Genomic DNA, 23,548 nt, shown 5'->3' on the forward strand with positions numbered 1-23,548 from the left:
GAGGCAGGTGCAGAAGCAGCACAGCACTCCCCTCTTCACTGCCCCATATCTATGCACTGGAGCTACTGCAATCAGCATGAGCCTGTGTGAGACTCAAGTTGGGAGGCAAGGACAAGTCAGCCAGGTTACTCAGACTCATAGAATCGTAGAGATGGTTTGGACTGCAAGAGGATCTTAAAGATTGTCTAGTTCCAAAGCCGCTGCCACAGGCAGGGATACCATCAGTTACACCAGGTTGCTCAAAGATCCATCTAACCTGGCCTTGAACACCTCCAGGAATGGAGCATCCACAGCTTCCCTAGGAAATCTATTCCAGCTATCTATTTCACCCTCAGAGTAAAGATTTTTTTCCTGGTATCGGATCTAAACCTACACTCTTGCACTTTGAAGCCATTTCCCCTTGTCCTGTTACTACATGCTCTTGTAAAGTCTTGCCCCATCTTTTGTGTAAGTTCCTTTCAGGCCCTGGAAGGCCACTATTTGTTCACCTCAAAGTTTTCTCTTTTCCAGGCTGAACAAACCCAGCTCTCTCAACCTTTCCTTACAGGATAAGCGCTCCATCTCTCTGACCACCTTGGTGGCCTCCTCTGGACTCGCTCCAAGCCAATGTTGGAGACCCCAGAGCTGGATGCACCACTCCAAGTCAGGCCTCACCAGAGCAGAGGGGCAGAATCACCTCCCTCACCCTGCTGGCCATGCTGCTTTTGATGCAGCCCAGGATAGAACTGGTTTCTGGGCTACACCAACCCCTACAGCACAGGGTCTGGCTTTCCTTGAGCAGAGAGTAAGCATTTTCCCCAGGGGCTGAGCAGAGAAGGCTGCCTCTCCACTGCTGCTGAGAAGCAACTGACATTTCCCCCATTTGAGGTCTCTTGCATTTCCCCAGCTCCTGAGAAGCAGCAGCAAAAGGCTGCTCAGTATGGCACTCTTGAGGACCATGCCGGTCCCAGAGAGCAATGCAACAGCCTTGGGGCTGCTCTAGCTTCACCTTGCTGCAAGGAGAGTACCAGAGAGAGAGCACAGCCAAGCTCACAGCCTCTGTTTGCCCAGGCAGGGTGAGCTAGTTTGTGCTAGTGTTGTACTGCAGCCAGATTGACTGGCAGCAGCCTGAATGAAGATCTATTATAGCAGTCTTGTTAAGCCACTGAATCACAACTGCTGCTTGCCATTGTCCATTCTCAGTATGCTTTAGTATGCTAAAGTGGAGAAATGAGGGCAAAAGAAACAGCAGTGTGTATGAAAAAAATGTAGTGCCTTTATTAAATTTTAAAATGGACTCTTCCTCTAAGTGCCTTTACATAACACACATGAAAACTTTAGCATTATTTATATAAATATATCAAAAGGAACAAATACATCTTTTTAAAACACTATTTTGGCTCAGTAAAATAACCTTCCATTCCTAAAGTTAGGGATAACAAGTAGCAGTTCTTCTTTCAATCTGTTTCAGTCAGTAAAAGTATTTAGGAGGATTGAGGTCGCTGGAACTCTGTTGGCTGGCCTGCATGACTGTGAGCTGTCAAGGTGAAAGCACAAAGTCAGTGTTACACCCTAGTTCTCAGAGTACAAATACCATAATGCCACTGTCTGGTCCTCACATTTGATACAGGGATCTTCTTAAAGAAGAGTTTTGTGACCAAACCATACAGCTTCTGTCCTATGTGATTCTTCTATCAGTGTGAACAGTAACAATTAGCCTTGTTCAGACGGTTTTCAGTACCTTCAGATGGATCTCAAGGCTCTTTTATCCTACAACAGGCTACCTCTGAACACACAGCATATTTAAAGGCAGACTGCATGAACAGCTAAGTAAATGTGTCACTTCATGACTAGGACAGCTCATCCCTTGACACTTCTCTTGTGACTAAAACACAGAATGAGAAATGACTATGAGCACCTGCATAGGTCTGTACATACATGACATTCATCAATAAAACACTTCAGTACCATAACAGTTTGCATTAGTCTGACATTTCAAATGCACTTTTCCCCCTTCCTCTTGAAATGAAGATATTCTTATTCCATTCTGGCCAAACACACATGACTCACAAAGCTCAGAAGGCACTGTCTCTCAAAAGCATTGTTTCTAGTTTCCAGCACACACTTAATTTAGTTGGGAAAAGAACTTCCACTGTTTTTGTCACTTATCAGCCAGAACAGTTTTATTTGGTTGAATATAGAGGCATAAGAAAATTGTTTGAGCCATGAAAGAAGAAAAGCCAACACTGCAGTGTGTAAATGAATAGATGAATTCTGAAGGTTACAGAACTTATTTTTTTTTCAGACAAACAAGTCAAGATACCAGAGGGAAAATTTCTGCCTAATACTGTATTAGCAAGAGCCTTCAATCAGAGCCTGGAAAGTGATGGAATTTGACACAAAGGCAAGTTTCTTGTTTCAAGATAAAGGAGCTAAAAGAGAAAATATAGGTTGGAGTTCGAATGGGAGGAGAGCAAAAGGTGAGAAAGAAGCTGATAGGACGCAGAAATTCAAAGTTGCAAGCAGCAGTAACAGTCAATTCCTGAGGCTTCACTATACAACAAGATCTCACAACCTAAAAGCGTAACATTCAAGGACAGACTGAAATTATATGGGAAATTAGGCTCTCATCTCCTGTCTCTATAAAATTAATAGCTATAAACATAGCATTAAAGAGGTCTGATGAATTTTTCTAATCATTTAAATCAATTCTCTGCCCCAAAAAAAGAATTGATCGTTGCAAATTACATCATTGCCTACAAGTCAAACATAACTTTAGAGTTAACACTTGGGGTATACCAAATACTATTAAGAATATTTTAAAGAGAAAGGATTCAACATTTTACACAACTTCCTTTCCCTTTTGTTTGGAAAGCCATGACTGCAGCCTCCAGTACACAGTCATCTCAGATTCCTTACATATCAGAGCAGAGCAAAACGAGAAAATCAAGCAGCTGCAGGAGGTAACACAGGGGCATATCTCTCTCTATCTCTCTGCCCCTTGACATGGTCCTTAAGGTAAGGTGGATGAAGTCAATCATCCTGTACCTCCCACAACAGACTGTGTGTCATTAGACAATTGTTCCAATGGGGTAAATAAATATAATATGCCATTTAACTGAAAAGAAAAAGTTCTCTGGAGAATAATTTTTTGACTCGACAGATTACAAAGGTATTTTACAACATCTGCATGTGACAAGTGACTAAAAATGGCATTGATCTTTTAAATGTAAAAAAGATCTTACCTTTTCTCCTGGATGTGAATTCTGTGAATTCTCCTGGATGATAATACACTGATGCAGTAACAGGGGGATTTATCTTTCCACAAACTGAACAAGGCAAATAACAAACTTGTAACAAAGAAAAGGTTTGTGTCATTTCATTAAAAAAAAAGAAACAAACATTTACTGGCATCAGCCATGCACATTACATAATATCACAACAATAATTAGTGTAATTCCCTTCATATTGAAACTTTAATTGCAGGGAAAAAATCACATTTTCTTCATTGGCTTCAAGCTTTTGACAATTTTTTGTCCTTTCATTTTTAATACAAGGGAATTTCATAGAATCATTCTTGGAAAAGTATTTGCGTACTTCCTACATGTGCTACTGATGATATTTCACTGTGTTCTGTTGATCCAGCCAGAAGTAAAAAAGAGTCACATCTGTAGATGAAACTGTAATACCTTCACTCCAGTAAATCTGGATGAGATTTCACAAAACAGATACAGGGGACCTTCAGTCAATCCATCACCAACTGTGTGAACTGAATCAGTCGTTAAGTGTCATTTCTCATTTATTACTTAAGGCAAATTCAAGTCTTTTGGTAACAAAGGCAATTGGGATAAAGAGCCACTTTTTCTGGATGGCATCTCGTAGCGCACTTTCTTCCAGAAGCTGGTTCTTGCTGAGTGGGACCTTTCTGAGAAGTCCCCTTTCCATTGGATAACCCCGTGCTTTTGCTTAATATATCTGATGGATTCTGGCATGGTTGCATAATCTTGTATTTTTACAAGTTCAATGAGAATTACTTTAATGCCATCTTGGATAAGAGCACTATGCATGGCTAGCTGCTTTTCGGAGTCATCTTCCAGAATGCTGTAACAGGAGGGCTCTGGTACTAAAACAATTATCACTCTCCTACTTTGACGGATTTTTTCATCAGCAACTCTGATCACAGCTGTAGAGAAAAAGGTTGTGCAAAATTAAGGTTGTACATTTCTATTTTCTATTACCAGTATTCTGCAGCTGGTTCATCAACTGTTTGATATTTAAGCTGACACAGTTTACATCAAAATAGGAAGAGGATGTGAGCATGGAAACAGTTCCCTTGGGTTAGCCTACCAGAGAAATCTGGCCAATGCACCACAATCTGACACCATCAGAGTCCATGTCTATATCCTTGTTTTGCAGAAACAGAGAAGAGCTACCAACTATCCACTACTTATCTTGTTAATGCCATTTTATTACCATCACAGGTACAAATGAAAAAAAAAAAAAAAACCAAAAACAAGTTCCAGAACCACGGGAGATTTTTACCTTAAACAGTCTGTTTCTGATTTGCTCAACTGGTTTTGTTAAACGTAAGTGGAAGAGAAAAAAAAGATGCCCTCCATCAATGGCATTCCAGTCAGTTAACTCACAAACAGTGAAATCTGGTAAATACTACACAAAAATACCACACCCTATGGCTAAACCCCAAGAACAGACTTTTGCATTTTTTCAAGCTGGAAAATTTAAGCAGCACTTTAGATTCTACTTCTCAGGGAACCCTTCCTTCTCAAACCACTACCAAAATCCTTCAACTTTAAAAAAAAAAGTTCATTTGATTATGAGAGATATTTAGATTCCTATCTGACTGACTGCTTGTTTCTCAGTTCTACTTCCAGGTCAACAAGAAAACTCAAGTCAAATTTACTAACTTACTAATTTATTAACTTTACTAACTTACCTTCTCCTGGTAAATCATCTCTCCCTAGAATGAAGAGGTTATATCCACACTGTCTTTCTAAGACCTCTGGCAGTATTTTCAGAGCAAAAATATCTGATGAATACAAGCAGCTTTCTCTGTTCTTTGGATACAGAACATAAGCATCATAGATCTTCTCATCTGAAACTAAGGAATGAGCAATAGAACTTCCATAAATGTAAATTCTAAAGATACAAGAGCAAGCAAGCAAACAAGCAAACAAGCAAAATCTCTAAACTCTGGGGGGGTTTTCCCTTACTTGAATCACTGTTTTAGGTCCTAATCCTGCTATATTAGATAAGCATGTATTATTATACAAAGCCTGAAATATTTGTAGGATCAGGCCTTCTAGAATTCAGTATGCTGAATCTGAGTAGGCAAAAGAGACCTGAAAAATTAAGTTGGAACTTTCTCTTTTGAACACTAAATAAAAAAATGTCATCACTGAATTATTTGAAAAACAGTGGACCCAGTGGTACAACTGATACTTAAAATTCCATTTGCCATCAAACTCATAGGTGAAGTTGCAACCTGGACTTTCAAACCACAGCAACCACTTAAACATGACCAAAAAAAGTGTCACATTTTAAGATCTGAATTGTTTTAGATATTTTGGATCAAACTTTTCTGAAAGACCTAATTAAAAAGACTTCTAAGAAAATCTAAGAGAATATCAATACCTCTAGAACATACATAGCTAGAGAAACAAAAAGTCAGATTGTTGGAAATTACCCATACATCAGCATACTCTCATAGACAACATCCCTATCAACATCTTTTTGAATGCCAGGAAAGCAAAATTTTCACAAAGTGAAATAATCAGAAGGGCCTTTAAATAGAAAATAAAACAAAGTTATATTTTCCCTGTTTCATCTATAGAAAATTAAAACCACTTAACACTTCTAATGTATTACTGCTTTCTGTAACAACAGTAATTAAAAGTAATCTGAAAAACTGCTGTCAGAGCAGTATTCAAACCACTAGGGTGGGTCTTCAGGAAAAGCAATGATAGTTCTGGATTCCTGGAAAGTTGCTGATTTTTTCTCCTGTAGATGCTTTTGTCATCTGAACTAATTCTGAACATCCCAAAAACAATATTATCCTTTCAAAAACCCCAAGGAAGACCAATCATGATCCATGAGAGTAACTCACGGCTTTACAGGTAAAGGTGGGAGCTCAAAACAACACTCAGCACTGTTACATAAACATACCTTTCTCCCCCAGGAAAGGATGGCAGGAGTCCCGATACAAAAGCACAATATCAATTTTGAAGATCTTGTAGATAAAGAGAGTAAAAAATATGAAAAATACCAAAGAAACTCCTCCTCCAATTAAGTACCCCTGAATGTTTCGAGCTGCAGTAGCATAGAAAAAGAAAGAAAACAAATTAAGTACAACCAAGAACCAGAACCAGGGAAAAACAAGGATTGCTCAAAATTGTTTAATCATTACAATACTTTTACTTTAAAAGAAGTGAAAGAACAGGACAAACTGTTTAATGTATGTTTTCTGACATTATTGTTATCTGATAACCCTACTTTTATTTTTCAGAGAAAAAATACCTCAACAATATGATAAATGAGGCTACTGTTCAGCTGAAACACCAAAATAAACACCAAAATAGAATATAACCCAGCACAGCGGTAGAACAAGAATCTTGTACAAAATTCTATCAGTCGGAAAGCAAGGAAGTCCAAGGTGGGGAGGTGATTTCCTGACCTGCTAACCTCCCCAGACCAACTAGCCTTCCATTGTCTCTGCCCCTTCAATGACCTGTCAGTGAACCTATTCATTTACTGTCCTTAAAACAAACACGCTCCACAAACTGCATGTTTAGTCAATGCATGAAAGAATTTCTGAAATTAAATCCTACCATGAAAATCTTTATGAAGAAATTATAGCCATGTAACAAGTTAGAGCTCATATTCACTTTCAGTCCCAAAATACTGAATGAGAGAAGACAAAGCAAATCAAAAGCACTATTTTCTTTCATTTTGCTAAGAATGTGACAAAAAAATTCACAAAGAAAGGTACTGAGACGCACTGCCCGTTTTGCATAAAAGTACATCACACAGCTTTAATTCTAAGTAGGGCATTGTCAAACTAACTGACAAGTAAGTCCATGATCACCATTTTATCAAGAAGAGATCTCTTACCAGGGTATTGCAATTTGATGTAGGCTGTAAATTGTTGAGAACCATATATGAAGTGGCAGAAAAACTTATGAGCATAGTCCTTTACTTTCACTTTTGAAATGTTAAATTTTGTTCCAGATACAGCAAGTCCATGAGGCAACCCCTCTCTGTCATAAAAAAAAGGTAAAAGGAAAACATCTGTACATAACTGAATTATCTATGATGAATATGAGAGAGATTCATCTATCCACAAATACAAAGACATTAATTTTTTTATCTCTATAAACCTAAGAAGCTAGTGAAGCACAGTAAATACACCTCTATAACTAAAAATGTCATGAACTAAAAGCATACTGGGCTTAGTTGTTTCAGGTTTTTTTGGGTTGGGTTTGTTGGGTTTTTCCCCCTGAGTTGGACAGAGTGCACCATTAGCAGTTTTGCAGGTGACACAAAACTCAGAGGGATGTCTGATACAACAGCCAGCATCCAGAGGAACCTTGTCAGGATGGACAAATGAAAAAAAAAAAAAACAAACTCATGAAGTTCAAAGCAAAATGCAAATCCCGCATATGAGGAGGAATAACCAGATCCCAGGCATCCTGGACTGCATTAGGAAATACACTGCCAGCAGGTTAAGGGAAATGATCCTTCAGTGATGTTCAGCACTGGTGAGATCGCACCTGGAGTAGAGGGGACAGTTCTGGGCTGCCTAGTACAAGAGATGGATGGATTTGCTGGAGCAAGTAATGTGCAGTGATATGACAGATAAGGAATTGGAGCATCCCTCATACAAGAGAGCAGGGACTGCTCAGCCTGGAGAAGAGAAGGCTCGGGGGCAGGGGATGGATCTCATCAACATCTGTTAATACCTGATGTGAGGAAGGAGTGGAGAAGAGGGAGCCAGGCTCCTTTCAGTAGTACCCACTGACTGGACAAGAGGCTATGAACACAAACTGAATGACTTTCCCATCTGAAATTCCGCCCGAACACTTTTTTACTTCAGGGTAGTCAAACATTGGAACCTAGATGTCCTGCAACAAGAGTTTCTGCCTTGTGTTCTTGAGGTTAAGCAGCTGTGTCTGTACTTAAAAAAGTACCACTTTCACTAATAAAAATAAATTGGACTAATTTTTATTTTGGAAAAATCTATCTTTCCCACATTAATGATAGAGGACAGGCTTTAATATACTATTTTTAAAAAATCACGTAATAACAAATGCATAGCTAAGCATTAAAGACTCTATTTCACAATAGCATTATAAAAATCTACATGATTGCTTCATTCTATTTGTATCAGACACAGTATTTATAATAAAATGTTGTTCTTTTAAAACCAAGCAATAATAATATACTTGTGTTTGATACAGACTTTAATCAGTCTTTCAATCACTAGTAGCATTTGACTAGTAGTCTACTTTATAATGAATTCACTGCATATTACTGCAGATTCACCTACACATGCACTACAAATTCAATGTATAAGGATACTTACTCATAAAACTGTTCCCTGTAGGTTTTATCAAAGATGTCAACATCCTCATCATTAACTTGCCAGAATGGAATCAAGCCATTTATGCCACTTGATATGTTACATTCCATAACTACATGAGAGCCTACAAAAAAACAAATGTAAACAGCAAGGTCTTGTAATAGGAGCAGAATCAAGTGATGAGGGAACAGCTGGGAAAAGGAGGGACATAAAAGAAACCTACTTACCTTATGAAAAGCAAAGCCCTTAAAACTCATCTATTTGTTAATTCAAATTTGAGTGTCTACAATCTCAATATAAATTCCATCCTAAATGTAGGTGTCTAAATGTTCACATTTACATACAAGCTAGGCATCTAAGCTAGTAACAAGAGTTCATCTCTGCTGAAGTCCACACACATTAGATACCTTAACTGAATGACGCTCCAGACTTCACTGAAAGATCTCCAGGGCTCAAATCAGTTGCACGTACACCTATGGTGACCTCTGAGATGCTCTCAAGCATCCAAGGTATCCATATGGAGATGTCAGACAGGACTCCAAATCTTCAAGAAAACCGCACTGCTAGAGTAGGCAGACCACCTAAAATAGCACTCTTTGTGTAGGCAACTGAATTGAGCTCCTGTTGATACTGGCCTGAGTTAAGGACCTCGGATCACATGCACATACCCATGTGCAGACAACATACATCTGGGAGCTGAATCCCACTCTTAGTGACCATGCAGATCTTTACTCCAAATCAGTGTCTTTTGGCCAACACTGTCTACTGCGATGGTTTTTGAATATTATCACGCTTTACTTCCAGAGCAAGCTCACCTGTCACTCAGCTCCTTTGCCACCAAGAGTACAGATCTTACAGAACACCTCAGTATTAAGCAAGCCAGTTTGCAAAATGTATTTATTGCCAATGTACCTCAGGGAGCTCCATGTACAGGAAGGTAAGCAGCTTTCTTGAATTCCTTTCCTTCTGTATTTTACCCATGGAAGTTACGATTTGATAGGAGAAGGTGGGCTCTCTCAGCTGGCCTATGTAAAGATCTTAGTCTTTCATTTCCTAGAACCGCATCAGATCTAGATGCTTCCACCAAGGGATGGTCTCTAACAAAAGTATGGAATAAACCTTTAGCTCACATGGAAAGCAGTTACTTGAACAAGAGTTCGCACAGAAATCAGAGATGTTCCCCATCTCTTCCCTCACGTCCTTCCACCACAACAATTTTTTTAAAGATGTGGTTTAGTGCATTGCACAATTATTCAAAAAAAAACCCAAAACCTCAAGCATTTGCATTTGATGCCCACACATTCATGAATGTACTGTTAAGTTTCTACACCATCTTCTGCCATTTCTCATCCAAAATCATATAGCTGTTTCCATCCAAGTGTTCATGCAGCTGCTTAGAGATTCTGCCCCACAGCCAGACATGAAGTAGAAGGTTTTATTTTTTTCCCCCAGTACCCTGTAGAAGGTAGTGGACAGAGAATATTGAATATTTCAATGGCAGTGTCATTTTAAAACAAACAAAAACAAATCTCGTCAAATTCCTTTAAGAAGTTACCTCCCATGTGTCCCTGTAATAGGGAATCATTTGTAGATCTCAGTAGTCACAATAAACCCACTTTGTGGCTGGAGTCTCCTATTAGTTTCACCTGTGACTATTACCATAACGTCTGTAAGGCAATCAAGGTTTGCTCATCCTGGGTGTTCCAAAGCATCTAACAATACACCAGCACAACTTTTAATTAATGCTGTGTCCAAGCTGTAACAAATATGGACCAAATTCTACAATAAGGAGTCTAAACAAGTTGTCCTATAACACAGTTTTAATGACTTAGGCTGAGAGTCAAAGCCAGCCCCTGGACTAATAAATTGCTCAGAAAATACTATCAAGGATTGAAAATACCCCTAACACTGCCTTCAGTAAATTTAAGAGCCTGTAGCTCAGACTCCTGCTGGGTAGAGGCTGCATCAGTAAGAGCTCTTCTGAATTAAATGAGAAAACTACCAGTCAAAACTGGGGATGAGACTCACACCATATTTTCATGGGTGGGAGATACAGTACAGGGAAGCCCGACTGTAACATTACTTCACTTCTTCCACAGTTACAGTTACAAAGAAAAAGTCAAGTTTTCATACAAAAATTAGGGCTATGGGAGGTAAAGTAATTACTATGCAAAGTCTCCCTATTTTATCCAAAATCTGGTGAACAAATTTCTGTAATAGTGAAAGAGCCAAAAGTTTTTCAGGCATGTATTGTTTGTAACGAAGACAGAGAAGATGTAATTACCAGAAAAGAAGGAGCTGCTGAGCAATTCTAGATTATTTCAACAGAATTAAATAACCATCTGAAGACCACAGGACTGTAAGCTTTTAAAATAATACTTTTTGTATCAGATCCTCAATATTCTTACTGTTTAAAACAAAGCCTTCTGGACTTTGGAAGAACATAATTTCTGTTAAAGCACATTCACAATTCTGGTCAAAATCTACCGATCCTCACCAGAATGTGGCAACTTCAGAGTAAGTTATCTTTCACAAGCTATGGGAGAGGAGAGGGAGAGACCACTAAAACCCCAAAACACCCCTAAACACAGACACACAAAACCCGCTAGTGTTTCAGTGCTGTCCAATTTAACACCATATATACTGAAATTTAGAATTTGGGACAGACAAAAATGTTTCACATGATACAAAAAGCCACATGAAGCTTTAACAGGAGAAAGCAACACCTGCTGTACACAATTTACAAGCTCAATGTAAGAAAAAGCAACAGCAAAAGTAGATGTGTTATGTGAGATTCCATGAGGTGATGCACATAAAAATAATCCACAACGCTCTGGCCTGACCTCCTATGTGTCAGAGTCCAAATGAAACCTTTGCTCAGAGCTTCTCTAATGATCTAATTCCTCAAAAGATTACAAAACTGTTTCCTGTACTAAGAAATTCTAGTAAATAGCCAATCACACTTCTCCAAAATCAGTTAATGCCCTTTTAAATCAAATATTTTGTTTGAAACCACCCCCTTTGGTACTAAATTATTTTAAAAATGCAGTTTAAGCAGCTCCAATCTCATTCTTCTGGAATTGTTTAGTAGAACCCAACTGTCTGATATGTGGTACACTTTAAACACATACAACTTTGCTTGGGAAAAGACTACAATACCATATACTTGGTCCAGAGAATTACAGAACAATTGAGGTTGAAAGAGTGGTCTTCAATCCAATTTCCTGCTCAAAGTATGTCCTGATTCTGAGGTCAGATCAGGCTGTTGAGAGACTTATTCAGTCAGGTTCTAAAACATCTAAAGACAGACATCACAACTTTTCTGGGCAGCCTGCTGCACTGCCCAGCTGTCCTCTCTGTGAAGAAGTTATTATTTATACCCAAGAAGCTCTTATTTAAGAAACTTCCAAGATAAATAGTACCTGGGATATGCATCAACTAGCAGCTCACTGTTTCACAAAAGATCAGTACCCAAAATCTGTATTACCCTAAAACAAGGAATAAAATCCAAGTTGTAGAGAAGGAAGGGAGACAGGAAACATATAGGAAGAGAAAGAGCTACTGAACGGGTCAACTGCTACCTATCCTAACATGCTACATGTACATAAACCGTATTTCCACAGATACTGAGGATACATCAAGACACAAACCCTGAGAAATGGTAAAAAGGACAGATGGAAATAACAGAAAATAAATAAATAAATGCATTCTGCACAACACTCAGATCACAACCTGGTCAAGAGACTCCAATCTTAGGCACAGTTACTTCCCCCCACAAATTATTTGTGGGAATCACTTTCTATTATCTATCCTCTGTCTTCCAGATAGTCTCAATCCACATACTTATCCTCCCAGTCTTGCTGAAGTCTGTGGAACTGTTCACATATCTTTTCAAAAAGACCAGGAGCTTATTTGTTTCACTAAGGTTAATGATCTCTTAAATAGTCACTACTTACCAAGTTCTACTTCAATTGTATTGTTCCTTGGATAAATAAACTCTGGTTGCATCTGCAGTGGTTTTTCTAACCAAAACAAAGAAAAATAAAACCTTCAGGCAGGAAAAGATCCACAACTTAGTTCAACTGACAACAGTTTTGGTTTTACAGTGGGTTTGGGTTTATTGTTTGGTATTACTGTAGTGCCATACTCACTACAACAGGAATGTCTAGAAATGTCTCATAAGATATTTGCTCTACTCTCTCCAAGTTATTCTATTTTAGCTGTTCTTATATCACCTATATAAAGTCAGAATTTTGGTTTAACCTAAAAAAGATGGACCTGTCTCCAGACAACTATTCTGATAAGACTATTATCATGTTACTAGTCAGGTCACCAGCAACATTGCCGACAAAACATAATCACAATGGTAAGTGCAACAAATTATATTACTGGCAGAGTGAAATAGCAAAAAGCACAAAGTGCCAACAGTAAGCCAAGCCTTTCCAGTGGAAGATTTATTAACTTTTTATTATTTGTACAGCTTATCACATCTCCTTTCCCATCAACAAAGAAGCAAGATCACCAGAAGCAGGTCATTCGCTGTGATAGTCTCAAAAAAAATCTTCTATTTTTAAGTTTTTTTACTTTACTGGTGCTCTATTTGTTTTGGCAAAAGCAATACCTTCACCCCAGGAACCACTGCTTTCTTCTAATCCTCATTCCTAACCCTGCATTACTCATTTCCTCACAACAATTCTTCCTCAAAAGCAATGCTCAAGGGTAGCAACATGCCACATTGCCTTCCAATTTTATGTTTAGGAATGAATTAAAGAAGACTTACAACTCTAATTTCACAGACCTGAAAAGAAACATGCCAAATATCTTATGCCTGCATACAAATGTTTACAGCAGAACCAAAAAGAGAATAACCTCATGCGCTTACCTTTAACCTCTAGACTTATGGTTCTTGAAACATTGAATTGTTTTCCCATATATGTGTATACCATACGGCATGTGTAGTTTCCTCTGTCTTGCACAGTTACGTTACGAATCAAGACAGCATTTTCGCCCTCTGCCAAAAGAAGTCGCTTGTCTTCAAGAAATCCAGGTTTACACTCCTAAACACACCAAAGGTACCTGTGACTTTAAGGGAACTAAAAAAATCTGACAAATCAGTTACTGTACTCTGATGATTAAAATATTTGGCAAACACTGACTTCTTTGAAAGCCATGATGTGGATTCTTTTCCAAGCATTACTACAGTCTAACAAAGTCTGATAACATCTTGCTCCACTTGCACTTTTAAAAAAAATAACTGCAGCCAACCCTTTAAGTTTTCAAATGCTATGCTTTAGTTCACAGCCTACATTAACAGCTTCACAGTTTTCTATCTCAGGTGTAGTAGAAGTTATTACACATGCAGCAGAGTTTATGAGAACACATGCCTCCACCCCTGCTTCTCTGTGATGAAAGAGCTGCTGTAGCAGTGCCTCGTGCTGTTTGGGTGTATTCCCATTTCTGTGGCACTGCAAATTCTGGGAAAAAAGGCTTCCTTCTCTTCCTTGACCTAAAAGCAGTGGAGAATCTCTCCACCTCAAAAGATGCATAGGTGCTGCACTAAGGTTATTTAACATGTATAGGGCCATGTAGCTGCTTTAATACCAGCATCAGAATTAGGGGTTGAACTGTTTAGATTTTTACCTTAAAACAGATAAAATACATGTTTTCAAGCTTGCACAATCTAAAGGGCATTTTCATAGAACCAAAGCAAGCAGCATAAGAATACCACAGCATGGTCAACAATGCCCAATATTCTGAGAAACTATTTATGCAAAGCCTTCTATTTACAGAAACATACAAGTTTTAAAACTTACTTTCTACATAAAAAAAGGATAATTTCACAAATCTTAGTCACACTCATGCTGTACTCAAACTGTAGAGACAATAAACCTTCCCTTCCAAAAGCTGCATTTCACAGTTACTTCATAAGACATTTTAAATAATACTTTTTGTATCTTGTATATATGAAATACACATGCTCAGTACCTTATACCAATGTACTTCAGGCTGATTATTGTCTTCATTTTTAAAATGTTCTAGATCGGGGCATATAATTTTTCCAGTCTTTGTGCTCATCACTTTTTGTTCAAACTTCATTTTTCCATTAAAACACAAAGCATTATCGTTCTTAAAAACTGTTACGTTTATAGTTTTTTTGTTGGAGTGGTTAAGGCTCCTGTAATTATAACAGCAGACAAGTCAGGTAATTAACAGTGCATTATTTCCAGCAAGTCAGGGAGAAAGATTTCAGCATCTCTACCAGCCTTGCCTCTGTAACATCCCTGCTATATTCCCTCAGTTTGTAAACACCAACCTCAGCCTCTCAGCCCCTGTTCCAGGTGAAGAGGTGGGAATAAGCTCTGAGTTCGTGTTGTGAGCAGAAATGGAATTTGCTCTGGACATGAGAGGGAATGTCAGGACTTCTCAGAGCTGCAGTTAAGGCTAAGTGTCTTAAGTACAAAATGTTGCTTACAGTCAATACAGCTGAACCTTAGCAATTTTTTTGTTCTGCTGATATTGTGTAAGCCAAGGATGTGAGGTGCCCACAGGAACACATCTCATACCTCAAGTAACTAAAACCATAGAAGGAAAGGCTAAATTAAAATTATGCAGCTGGGTAGCTTTGAAAGAATTACATATCTTCTGACTTCCAGTTTTGGTTTCATGGTAAACTCCAGTGAAGGAATGTGCCTGCGACACTGAAAGTTTTTGCTGATCCTTGTTACTACATTCACAACCCAAACCCCTCCAGCACAACTCTATGCACACCAGTACACGTAACTACACACTACTAAATCAAATTCAGGGCCACCCGAAAAGTCTGTATTGGCTATTCTCAGTATGCTGTGCCAACACCATAAGGAAAGAAACATTTTATGTATGTCTTCCCAAACTTAATTTCCTGTTCAGAACACAGTGAATTTCAACCGTGGTAAAAAAGATTTGACGACCTAAGTAGTGAAGTCCAGTGCTTGGCTAGATTGATCTAGCCAAAGCTTTAAAGTACTAAAAAAGTTAGACATAGATACTTTTCAAAGAATCTATTCCTTTCTAGTTCTCTGTGCACGCAGATCATTTGAGTAGTAGTAGAGACACATTATTTTCAGTCTCTAAAGCTGTCTAGCACACTGCTATGCTCTTTTAATGTATTCTAATTTTTGACCAGTAATGGCAATATTTTAAAATAAATCATAAAAACTGTTTTCAGCCTTTTAACCTGTGGATTCTAGTAAGACTTCCAAGAAATTGCTAAGCTCTCCAGAAAGTCTGTGTGGTGATAAAATGCATTCTTTGCTCCTCTTAGAACTTTCTTACATTTAGCCTTGTCCTACAAAGAAACCAGTGTTCTTCTGATCTGTCAATATCAAACTGCAATTTGAACAAAGGAAAAGCCAAAGAGGTTAAAGCATTTTCCTGTGACCTTACACTTCATCCAAAACAAACAAAGCAACCAACCACCCCCACAGACCATTTTTAGTATTGTCATGCTTTAAGATAAAGGGAGTCTTCTGTATGAACCACTTTTGCAGTACTAAATGCATGGAACAGCAGAGAAACACAGGCCTCATGCAGAAACAAAAGGCATGGTGAAAACAGCGCTTTCAACTGATCTACGCGTTTTACCTAAAACAAGAAGTTTTGTACACTCAAGTTTCACAAACTAATTATCACACTTGCAAGCACTAGCAATCCACTTGTTTCCTTCCTTACCTTACACTGCATTCATAAAGTCCAGAATCTTCCAGCATAGCAGGAATAAACCAAAGCAAGCCCTCTCGCTGGTGGATCCTGGCATCTCTCTCTGTGGTCACTGCTGTAGCACTGCCATTTTTATACCATGTCAAATTGTAATCAGAGTGAAGCACTGGCAACGTAATTATTGGGCAAGTAATAGCTATAGGCTCTCCAACAAGTACAAAGTAATCACAAATAACACACCCTTCTGTTAAAAAAAGAAAAAAAAAAATCAATGTTTTCAATTTCTATACTTTTATGTTTAAAAAGTATTAATACCCATTCCAAGCTATACAGAATCAGAAAAACTTTCTGTAACAATTTCCCATTAAAACATCACAAGGCTATTATTTTTTGTTTGTTACCACCTTCTGGTTGAGAACATGATGACGTATTTGACAAGCTTAAGGCAAAACTTCCCTCTGTTAAGGTAGCCAGCAACAAGCATATGCAAGTCAAACAGCCTCATTGCAAACCAGGGTTTAAGAAGATCCATGGGATTCATCAGGCAACTCCAAGCTTCCCAACTTATCCATCATGTCCTTGTTATTTAACCACGCTAGTACTTTTGCAGAATTGCCAGATTCTTAAAGTAATTACTATCTATGTAAATCACAGTGCAAACAGCAGCAGTGCAGAGATCCTGACAGTATTCTGCCACTAGGACTGTGGGCCCAAAAACAAATCAGGGAAAAAAATTTGGAGAGAAAAAGTATTTAGATTAAGAAGTCTTGACTATAATGTATTATTTCCTTCCTACATTTTTGCCTTTAACCAGAAGGCCCATTATTCAGAACATCACAGAAAAGGCCAATGTAACATAGTTACATAAAAACATAGTTTTTATAACTATGCCTGTGTAACAAGTTGACAGGACACAATCATGCAGCTTAGGAAGCATTTCTTTCAACATCAGCCAAAAAAAATCAGAGAAAAAAAGACAGATATTGCAAAAAGTTACCAAGAGCTCAAATATGTAAACAAATACTTACTGGAGAATACCAATGTAGCACAAACAGAGCTGACCATTTGGCTATAAAGCAGATTGTAAAACTTTCAAGCTTTTGCATACATTTGTCCAGAGAAGCTGTGGATGCCCCATCCCTGGAAATGTTCAAGGCCAGGCTGAATGGGACTTTGAGCAACCTAGTCTAGTGAAAGGTGTCCCTGCTCATGGCAGGGAGGTTGGACCGGTGACTGATCATCTTTAAGGACCCTTCTAATCCAAAGCATGCTGGTTTTATGTCCAACACTGAATTTTTATGAAACTGCAAAACACCTGGTTGAACTGATTTTACAAATCTTGCTGAATGGCTGTACAAATACAATTTCAAAATAAATAAAATCTTCACTAATTGTTCTAATATAATCTCTTCCCATTTAAAGACTTCCAAGTAGGTCTCCATATAGTTCAATCTAATTCAGACACATTAGTATTAGACTACTTATGTCAAGAGTAACAAGACAAGCATAATTAATTTATGTAGTTCTAAACTTTACTGAAATACTAGACCTATCGTTAAAAATGTTACTAATTTAATTGTAAAGAAAACTCAGCCTTACTGCTTTCAGGACTAAACATACAGAATGTCTAATGAAGAAGGCACTCTATAGCTAACCTTAAGTCGAGGAAGCCAATCACTTTGGGATTTCTTTATAAGAAACATGGAGAGGCTAATCAAAGCCTCAGAGCCCTAAATTTATGTGCCTAGATTTTAAAAAAATTATCTCCATTTGTCCATGACATCCCCAGTGCAATGTGAACCCAGCAGAGGCATTCAGCTATTGTCAATATGCTAAAGCAAAAACAAACCCCAAACTCACTACTTGTTCTCAGTAACTCTTTCCTACTGAATACACACAACTCATCTCATGCAGATTTTCTTTTTTAAAATGGTAATTCCAACAAAGTATTTAACCTACCAGCACTGAGGAGAGGAATCAGTACAATGAGATGACCAATGAGCAAAAATACTGTTGTCATATTTTGCTGCAAATCAGAAGTTTTTTCCATTGGTGTGGTAAGACTGCTCAAGTTGCGCTGCCCTCTGCACCTTGCATTACTCCTTAAGAAAAAAAAATCAAAAGAAGAATTAGTCATCTTGGGGAGGGAAAACATGGATTTGGTAATTTAGCCCAAGTCACTGAAAATTACGACTACAGCAACTCTTGGCCTTCGCAAACAGCTGCTCAGTTTTCAGCTTTCTACTAGAACTTTTCCTGGAACTAGAACTATCCCAATGGAATAACTCTTGCATAAGTGTAATATTCTTTTACCAGCACAGTTAAATAAAAAAAAAAAAAAAACCACACAAAACCCTCAAGCAAAGACGAATTATGCTAGCATAGTGATTTAAGCTATACTGTATAATTTAAAAACCAAGTTTGATTAAGTTACTCTTCTTTCCAAATGCTTACAAGAGTCACAATCAAGAGATGTACAAGGTTTCCTTCTTTGAACTGTTCTTATACAGCTGAGGTAGCTTTTAAGAGCAGTAACTTGTAGTTCTTTGCAGAAGGGCAAGCATACTGTAACTCCATTGTCATCTACCACTTAAAACTAGCATCTAAAGTGAAATAGCTGTGGAAACCACAGCTAATATGAATTGCTGTGGTCAAACACCAAAAAAAAAAGTGTCCAAGAATTGTCGTTTCAATTCACACCTCAGGTCTTTTTTTTCAGTTTTCTCCAACAAAGACATGACTGAACACACACTCACTGCCCTCATAGCCTACAAGTGGCTTCTATGAAACTCTAAACCTTAACCAAGTCCTGCTTCCCTCTCAGATGCACCAGTATTTTTTTGGTAAGGTGTCATCAGAGATCTCCCCAAGCTTTCTACTGTCAACCAGGGTCAAACAATTAAATCCTTCCCCTTCTGGCAGTCATTGTAAGCTAAGATCTGCATTCAGTGGCCCTGTCTTTCCTCAGCTTCTGATTGTTTTGCATGCTGCTGCCTCTCACTCTAAAGCAAGCTGGTTTCGCATTTAGCAGTCTATTGGAAAACATTTATTGCACAGGTCCTAGTTAATATTTGCCTTCTACCCAGCTGCAAATGGCAGGAAGCGGATAAGTTATTCCATGAAAAAGTAAGCCGTGACTTACTTTTATATCCAATGTAATTCACTTCAGTCACAAATAAGCCACAGCAGTTTCTTCTTTTGAAGCATTACATATGCAGAAGCGCTGGAGTATTAGTGAGGGTCACACAGTGCAGAGCTCAATAGTTTAATATAACAGCCTCCAGGTAAACAGCTCTTTTGGACAGTTTATCTGACAAAACCCTTATACAACAGTGCTTATTTAGTTGCCATGTATGTGCTTTTCCTGTAACTTCCCAATGAGCAGGTCATCATTTCTGGAGTTTCAGTTTACCTGTAAAAAGCAGAGAAAGGGAAAAAATATTTTACAAAACATATCATTTGGACAGCAGCATACACATACAAAAGTAAATTTTCTACAGACATCCTAAATGTAAAAGAAAGAACATCCCCCTGTACATTAGAGTGATGACTTAAAAGAGCAACAAAATTTGCAGTAGAGACTGACCAAGAATTCTCTCAAGTATGTTCGGGAAAAGAAGTTTCTGTCAAAAATAACAAAATGTTACACATCTGTAAAGCAACCTTGTAAGACAGGTTCAATGACTAAAAGGAAACAAATACTTAAATTTAGGGCAAGAAAATAATTAGCATTATAATAAGAGTATTCTGACATTGACACAATGACCACAAACTTTAGTCCTTTTGTCTCCTTTCCAGACAATCTTGCAAACTTCAGAACTACAGAAAAGTTGTACCTTTAAGATAAACCCATTATCCAGGGCATTCTGGTGAAGCTACATCAAAATGCAGTCAAAGAAGCCTGCAATAGTTAGGTCTTTGCAAGCTAAATTTCAGTTCAACTTTGAGACAGTATTAACTGTTCTAAATCTGAACTTGAAGAAAGCGTACTTCTTCAAGTTCAGGTAATTGCCCCAACTTTTACCAAAGAACAGCAGGAAGGAAACAAAAACAGTATCTGTAGCTGTACATAACTGGTAACCACTGGTTGACTCTATGACAGTGAAGTGCTACCTATTCAGTTCCATATCAAACTGGAGACAATGAGTATATCCAAACCCCAGAGAAAAGGGGAGCCTTATCAATATTCAAATAAATTGAAAACAGTACCTTCTTTCAGTATCAAGTGGAAGGAGTTAATTTCACAGGCCATACTTTGAATACTTTTCTATGTCATTTTAACTCCTGATACCTGTCAATATGAAGTAATAAGAATTTTAATGTGACACATTTTTTATTTAAATTCAAATTAAGTTATTAAGTTTCCAGTATAATTTTCAATGTACTGTTAGGAAACATTTAAAAGAACCTGAACAGCTCATGCAGACAAAATTATATTTATCAAAAACAGTGATGTGAAGTAATAAAAAAACAATGTCTTAATCTCAGGAGGAGAGAGGAAACCAGTAATACCAAAAAATAAGTAATAGGTGTCTCATTTCTCATAAAAAATGTGAATTAAAATATCTGAATTAAGGATTCTGCATTCTAAAATAATTTTGTGCAAGACCTTTTAGCCTGTTTTTTAAGGATCTGAACACGTACAAATGGCCCAAGTCATATAATTGCACGGTGCTGAATTTCTGAAGAAGAAAAACAAAACACATCCAGCAGCTTGCTGAGTCCCTGAAGAAAATGCTATAAATCTAAGAGCGGCTGCTGGAAGCACAGCAGAGCCTTGATTCAGCTTGGTAACTTTTAATGGAGCTCTCCTACCAAGCTGTGGCTCCCCAGGCTGCTGCCAAGCACCATCAAGGCTGTGACCAGAACAGGTCTGGGACTGTCAAAGCAGCAACTCCCTCCTGGGTTTGACACAGGCATCTCTTTCACCCAAAATCTTGCTCTTGTCATACAAGCAGTTAATAAAGAGCCCCTGTCTAATAATCCTTGTGCAATAAATAAATACAGAAATAGTTTTTATAGTGTTTTACCAGGTCAAAAAGGTTTACGGCAAGCATTTTCCCGCTTCCTGTTATAAGTACTTTAAAAAATGTGGCAGCGTTAGCACTCCTACAGCCTTCATTTGTCCATCGTACTTCCTACCTGAGCTTGTACAATGCGATACACAACGAGGAAGCAGACACAAAAGCAAAATCAAAACTTACTTCCACGGAAGCTATCTGGGGCCATAAAAGCCGAGAAACCAGCAGCCACAAAGACTGGGAGACTGCGCCAACACACCCCGCAGAAACACACACGGCCTCAAAACACAGCTGAAAGCAGCAAACCCAGGGGCTCGGCGTCGGTTTTCTGGAAGCCGTCAGCACTGCACCTCACCTGGCCAGGGCAGCCCGACCGCCCTGGGGGCGCCGGCCCAGGGAACCTCCGCCAGCCCCGCTCCCCACACAACCAAGGAAGGCAAACGGGCCCCGGCGCGGCAGGACACACGCGGGGAAGGAAAAGCTCAGCCGGCCCCAACCTGCACTCCTCAGCCCACCGTCCCTCCCCCTCTCCTCCCCACCATGCAGGCGGCACTGGAAGCCAAGCCAAGCCGAGCCGAGCCGAGCCGAGCCCGGCCCGGCCCGGCCCAGCCCAGAGAATGAGCGAGGTATGGTCCCCACAGCACCCACTGCCCTTCCTCACCTCCTTGCGCTCTCCGCCGGCTGCCCCTGCCGCTCCACTAGCGGGGCGGGGGGGGAGGCAGACAGCGCTCCCCGCCTCGTCCAGGAGCCACGGCCACGGCCACCGCCCCCGGACCGCCCCCAGACGGGTCCCAGACCGGCCCCGGACTGGTCCCGGACCGCCCCGAGACGGGTCCCGGACCGCCCCCAGACGGGTCCCGGACCGCCCCCTGGCCAGCCCGGCCGGGCTCGGCAGAAAGGGTCGGAGGCGGTGAATGGCTGCCGGGCGCCGGCCAGCCCTGCGTAGCCCCGCCGAGTACCGAGGGCATGCAGCACTTGGCATAGGGCGGGCTGGTCCTCACGGCGGTCTCCTGTATGACCTCCTGCGAGGCATCTCCCCGCAGCTTGGCTAAGCCCGTTTTCTCAGGCATCGGCCCACTTCCTTTGGCCGGCACTCCGGGGTTTAGCTCCCCTTCAGGCTGTGATCCGCTGGGCTGGCGAGCTGACTTCAGCGCAGTTTTCGCTCAGGCTGCTCTCGGGGCTCATGGCAAGCCTTGGCTGGGCTGACCTTGGACAGAAAGCGTGAGAGCCCTGTGGCCAGCTCAGCGCCCGGCTTTGCTGCGGAGCAGAAGTGATGCCCATTCGGCAGCCTGGTGGAAGCGGAGATATTTCATGTATTCAGAGAAACAGATTGCACCCGTGCACCCCAGTGCACCCAGAGCATGCCAGGCTTAATTATGCCTACTCTGGGAAACTGTCTGTCTGACACACGAGAGAAACTAGTCCCTGGCAATTCATCACCCCACTCGTAAAATGAGTGCAGGCACTGTCCCCTCTGTCTGGTACTCACCAGAGCAATGTGAGTGTCTGCTGCCACCATTCCTGTGTTCTGTCACCTGAAGTTGCTCACCCTCTCTTTTTAGAGCAGAGCTCTATTTGCTCTTCAACATGTAAGCTGGACTTGGAAATGGATGATCTTTAAGATTCCTTCTAAGCCACCATCCTTTGATTCTATGATTCTAAGTGTTTACTTTTTTTCTGGTTTGATCAGCTATCCCTTCCACTGTGCCAAGATATCACTTTTTTGGTTCAAACAATAGTTTCTTCCTTCAGGTTTGTGTAGAAACTCTATACAGTTCTCACTGTTTAGTCTGGTGGTAAAGTTAAACTTATTCAAACAGAAATTGAATTTTCCAGGGCAAAGTTTCCATGAAATTGTTTCTTTGACCATAGTTTTCAGAACCTTTTTCCCCTGTGCTTGCCTTCATCTCCTTCATTTTGGTTCCCATAAGCATACTTTTATTCACTCCTCAAAGACATGACTGTAGGGTATTCAGTGATTGTTTATCCCTGTATCTTGCTGTATCTTTATCCCTGTATCCCTGCTTTTGTTCAAGATCCACATTCATTAATTTTATTTACCTTCTGGTTACATAAACATACATTTTAACAGGAATAATAAAAATGTAATGTAACAAGAAGCTTCAACTCGAGGTTTGAACAATTTCCCAGTGAGTGTGAAAGGACTGTCAGCTTGATTATGGGTTTGAAAAAATGTGGGAAAGCATGTTTTAACTTCTTAAATGGTAGATAAGAGCTGTGATCCAGACTCACA

General features: G+C 39.6%; 1 protein-coding gene and 1 long non-coding RNA gene across 4 annotated transcripts; one reads left to right on the forward strand and one right to left on the reverse strand.

The window, feature by feature from the left end:
* The first annotated feature begins 784 nt into the window (after positions 1–784).
* Positions 785–2,691, forward strand: LOC137468546 (uncharacterized). The gene is made up of 2 exons (XR_010996029.1): positions 785–1,518; positions 2,152–2,691. It is a non-coding gene; the product is annotated as an uncharacterized lncRNA (long non-coding RNA).
* On the reverse strand, positions 1,240–22,025 carry LOC137468545 (interleukin-1 receptor type 1-like). Of its 3 annotated transcripts, none has more exons than XM_068180340.1 (14): positions 21,956–22,025; positions 20,483–20,564; positions 19,416–19,685; positions 18,233–18,375; positions 16,286–16,517; positions 14,561–14,750; positions 13,458–13,632; positions 12,532–12,597; positions 8,579–8,699; positions 7,108–7,253; positions 6,163–6,306; positions 4,934–5,098; positions 3,225–4,162; positions 1,240–2,411 (listed from the first exon to the last, which is right to left on the reverse strand). In XM_068180340.1, the coding sequence occupies exons 4-13, from the start codon at positions 18,321–18,323 to the stop codon at positions 3,786–3,788; spliced, it is 1,707 nt and encodes a 568-aa protein (XP_068036441.1). In that variant the 5' UTR covers positions 18,324–18,375; positions 19,416–19,685; positions 20,483–20,564; positions 21,956–22,025; the 3' UTR covers positions 1,240–2,411; positions 3,225–3,785. The 3 variants fall into 3 exon arrangements, with proteins under 3 accessions (XP_068036441.1, XP_068036442.1, XP_068036443.1); XM_068180341.1 differs by lacking the exon at positions 21,956–22,025 and adding an exon at positions 21,304–21,361; XM_068180342.1 differs by lacking the exons at positions 18,233–18,375; positions 19,416–19,685; positions 20,483–20,564; positions 21,956–22,025 and having other exon boundaries at positions 16,291–16,511.
* Positions 22,026–23,548: the final 1,523 nt, after the last annotated feature.

This window comes from Anomalospiza imberbis, chromosome 2 (assembly GCF_031753505.1).
Source record: "Anomalospiza imberbis isolate Cuckoo-Finch-1a 21T00152 chromosome 2, ASM3175350v1, whole genome shotgun sequence".
Lineage (NCBI taxonomy): Eukaryota > Metazoa > Chordata > Aves > Passeriformes > Viduidae > Anomalospiza > Anomalospiza imberbis.